This window comes from Octodon degus, unplaced genomic scaffold (genome assembly GCF_000260255.1).
Source record: "Octodon degus isolate 3935 unplaced genomic scaffold, OctDeg1.0 scaffold00002, whole genome shotgun sequence".
Taxonomy (NCBI): Eukaryota; Metazoa; Chordata; class Mammalia; order Rodentia; family Octodontidae; genus Octodon; species Octodon degus.
The window spans coordinates 2,938,960-2,943,401 of NW_004524578.1; the positions used below are offsets into that span (position 1 = coordinate 2,938,960).

The 4,442-nt window shown below is 45.9% G+C and overlaps 1 protein-coding gene across 1 annotated transcript in view; it reads right to left on the reverse strand.

Moving 5' to 3' along the window:
• Fam189a1 (family with sequence similarity 189 member A1) overlaps positions 1-4,442 on the reverse strand; it is a gene marked incomplete at its 5' end in the record, with an annotated part of 478,529 nt that overhangs the window by 78,617 nt on the left and 395,470 nt on the right. Inside the window, one exon of the mRNA XM_004623445.3 lies at positions 3,347-3,481. Coding sequence (XP_004623502.3) covers positions 3,347-3,481 — 135 coding nt within the window. The remainder of the gene's footprint in view (positions 1-3,346; positions 3,482-4,442) is intronic.

Genomic DNA, 4,442 nt, shown 5'->3' on the forward strand with positions numbered 1-4,442 from the left:
CCTGGGACACTGGAACTCCATGCACTCTTAGTCTTTGGGCTCCAGGACTTTTACCAGTAGCCCGTGGTTTCATAGGCCTCTGGGCTTGGATGGACCAAGGTGTCCTTGGTTCTAAGCCTTACAGACTTGGACTGACTCAGGCTACAGCACCCAAGAGTCTGAAGACAAACTACTGTCAGTTTTCTCAGCCCATGTGAGTCAATTTCTCTGATAAATCCCCTCCCCTATATCCATGTCTACACTTAACCTACAGGTTCTGTCTCTCTGGAGAACCCTAACATAGAATAGATGATGTAAAATTGTCTTTCTTTGCATATCACATGACTGTCTACATAGGAAATCCAAGAGAACCTAATAAAAGAACTGTAAGAGCTAATAAGTGAGTTCAGCAAGATCACATGATATAAGATCAGTTAAAAAAAAACTCTTCAAAATACAGGCAATGAATAAGAAATGATTTTCAAATTCCATAAACAGCACAAATGAATGTGAAATGATTTAAGCCTGAATATTGCAAAGTATGTTAAGATCTATATACTGAAAACTACACACCACCAATGAGAGAAACACTGATGAAATAGAATACTTAAAGAAATGATCAGCTGTATCATTAACACGTCAATTTTCTTTAGAGTGATGTATGCATTCCATGGCATCTTAATTAAAATTCCATCAGGATTTCTGTAGAAACTGACATGTTCAATCTCAAATGCATATAGAAATGCATATAGAAATGCATATAGAAATTCAAAGGACCTAGGGTAGCCCAAGGATTCTTGGAATGTAACAAACTGGAGGATAGCAACAAACAATATACAGATGCTCATGTCCCATAGTCTTTTGTCCTCTTGATCTCAGAGCTGACCCCCAAGGCCACCACCCATGGCTCTATGTATAAGCCCTCAGTTGGGGACAGAAGGGCACAGGGGCAGGCTGTCCCTTTTCCTAAGTTCTAAGATTCTACCTCTAGATCACTGGCCTCCTGACTTCAATAATAATTTCCACTTTCTTTGAGATTTGACAGTCACTGTCCCTAGTTAATGTTTCCCACAAATTTAGTAAATACAGTGGAATAGTCTTTATTTTGCCTTCAATTCTTGTCCTGGGAAATTTCAACATCCACTGAGAAAAGCCACTGAATAGGCTTGATTTATCTACCTTGACATGAACTTCCTGATTTCAGTATTTCTCACTTCATTCCAATTTGGGTACATCTTCCCAAAAGCTTTCCTCATCAGGGGACTAGGATACTGACTGAGAGTAAGACCATAAGGTCACCAGCTTACGGTAGGCCCGAGTCTGCACTTGTAGAGAGAGTATTATTTTCCCAACACCTTCAAGCCACTGCCCCATCCTCGGGGACTGGAGATTCATGGCAATGAATCTTGGATTCCATGAGTAATAGTGTCCAAGAGAACCCTACGCCTTTGGGGAACAGACCAAACACGTCCAGTCTATTAGCTGCAGAGCAGGAGGTAACTTATAGTCTAGACTACAGTTCACACTGTTACCATTTGGCCCTGTGTCCCTAAGACCCATGTGTCGAAGCCTCAGTCCCCAAGGAATGCTACTTGGAGGGAGCTGGAGCCTCGTGGGAGGTCCTTGTGTCGGTGGAGCTGTCTCTCCCGAGGGGCTGGTGGTCCTGTCTCGTCTCTCTCTTTCAGTCCCTGCTTTGTGATGTTGGGAGTGATTTTACTCCACCTTGTAACTCGCTGTGATGTCCTGTCTTCCCCGAGGTACACAGTCCAACAGGGCCACTCGGTCATGGTTCAGAACCTCCCAAACTGCGAGCAAAGTATAAATAAATAAAACCGATCCTGCAAACAATACTACCTTTTTCTCATGTAAGTTGATTAGGTCTCTGTCTGGGGGCTTTTAAAAATAATGACAGATTCACACACACACACACACACACACACACACACACACACACACACACGGGTTTCAGAGCCAGACAATTGCCCTGAGGAGGTTCCTGCGCATGGGAGAGTACACTGTGATTACAGTTATGTATGATCTTGCTTTGTTTTGCAAATATGAAAAGGAAACACCCACGCTGGAAAGAGGTAACAGGAGTTGTCAGTGTGAGATCTCAGAGGGAGGAATGGTGCGCACAACCTTCCCAGGAGGGCTAGGCACTGACCCTGGGTAGTCTGAGGGTGGGGTGTGGGACAGCTGGGCCTACGTGAAATGTGGGGGAGATGGACATGGGGCGCCAGGCCAGGACGGGGTCCTGCAGCGCTGCACTTCTGGCTTCTTTGAAGCCGGCTGATTTTCACTTTGGTGGGGGTCGCTGATACCCTGGACTCTGACTATCCTCCCATGCGAAGCAAGGCGGGTGCCGGGGCTCCAGCCTGCTCCTGTCTCTGATGGTGAGGTCTAACCCTGAGTACTCCGCTCCAGACAGCAGCAATGCTTTTCCTCCAGGTGGCTCTCTTAGGAGCCAAGACTCCTAACACACTGTTGTTTCCTGAACACACACTACAGCTCAAAACACAGCCTGACTTCCACCCCACTTATTTATTTGGTACAGGGTCTCGCTACACAGCTCAGACTCCGAGTGAGCCTCCTGTCTCAGCCTCCCTGAGATTACAGGCATGCACCACCATGTCCAGCCTCAATGGCCAGCATGGCATGGGGGGACCAGCATAGCATGCGGTACTGGGGGTTGAACCTGGGTCCTTGCGCTTGCCAGACAGGCACTTAGGCCACCGAGCTATCTCCCCAGCCCCAACCATGGTACATCTTTTCAAACATATACAGTGCTGCTATGTTCAGGGAAAAGAACTGGGCTCAGCAGTCACATGTATTTCAAAGCAGCCAATTTTTTTTTTCCAGGAATTAAAAAAAAAAATGCTCACATTGGATGAAGGCAAGAAAGGGCAATAACATAAACACCATTTCTGTGTCCTTTTTTGAAAAGATCAGATGCCTTTCCAGGAGAATAGACTGTCATGGATCATAAGATTTTTTTCAAATATCTTTTAAAAAAGCAAAGTAAATACCCATCTGTTCACTGATGATGTTACAGCAAAAATGTCAGAAACGCAATAGGATGCATCACAGCATCATTTGTGAAGAAGTCTGCCAGCTCCCGCCTCCTGCCCCGCGTATGTCAGAGGAAGGAGGATGAAATGGTGACACAGGAAACGAGATCCAGGCAGCAGCATCCTCCTAAAGAAGATCTACGGTTGTTTCCCTGCTCTCTGGAACTGCCAGCTCCCTGGAGTCGAGCCCACCGGGACGAAGGGGGCGTGGGAAGGAATCTATCTGCCACTAAACCTCGCTAAAGTGTCCGTACAGCGCGCGGGGGAAGCGCATGCGCACTCGGCGGCGCCAGGGTCACCTTCAAGGTCAGCCTCACAGCGTTGCAGTTCTCCTGCAGCGGGTTCAGCTTCAGCGTCTCCCCGAGGTTGCTGCAGCCGGATGACTGGTGCTGCAGTTCGCAGCAGACGCACACCTCCACGCTGTCGAACTTGATCTAGGCAGAGGACACAGACAGGTAAGTCACCATCAGCCGGGCCTGGGCCCTCGGGAGCGCACGTAAGGGCGCGCAACGCGAGCAAGGACGCAAGGTCCACAGCCGCACACCCGCGTGCACAGCACGCTGAGCTCCCAGGTCTAATCCAAGGAACCACGAAGTAAAGACAGAATTAAAGGTGGTCCAGGTGAAAACATCTTATGCCAGTTATGTTTAATAAAGTCAAAATGATTTATATTGACCAAAGCAAACAGCATCAGGAATTACTTCAGTTCCTTATTTTAAAAAGCAATGAATAAAAAAAGAACATTTGAGGAAATCCAAACTGTAAGTTCCAGAGAAATAAAAGTAAAATGAAAACCACTCATACTGATTTATACATGGAGATGTAGTATCTCGGCCTTGGTTCAGCTCTGTTTTGTTTTGAGACAGAGTCTCGCTACGTAGCTCAGGCGGGACATGAACTGTGTAGCCCAGGCTATGGCTACAAAGTCATGGCAATCCTCCTGCCTCAGCCTCCCAAGTTCTGGGCCTTGATTCAATTTTCTGTCATGATCACAAATGTCCTTTTATTCCATGGACTATCAAACTCCTATTCATCCAGTAAAATCTAACTCCAGCTCCCCATCCTCCAGCCTTGCCTGCTTTTCCATCCCTGCCTCTTGTGAACACTTACTTTATTCACTGTTATGTGCTAGCCTCCAGTATTCACAGGGCTGATGAATTATAAATGCTCAGTCAATACTGAGTAAATTACATGTGTAGTCTAGAAAATTAAGAACGATGGAAGAAAAAAATGCACTCTGAACAATTTTAAATATTTTTGACCAAAATCCCTGTGATGAGGAAAATATCACAGTTACTTGTACCCAGGAAGAAAGGGAATTCAACACAACAAAGACCTAGCTATTAAATAAATAATATCGGTTAAGTGTAGGATTTTATTTAACATAGCATATAA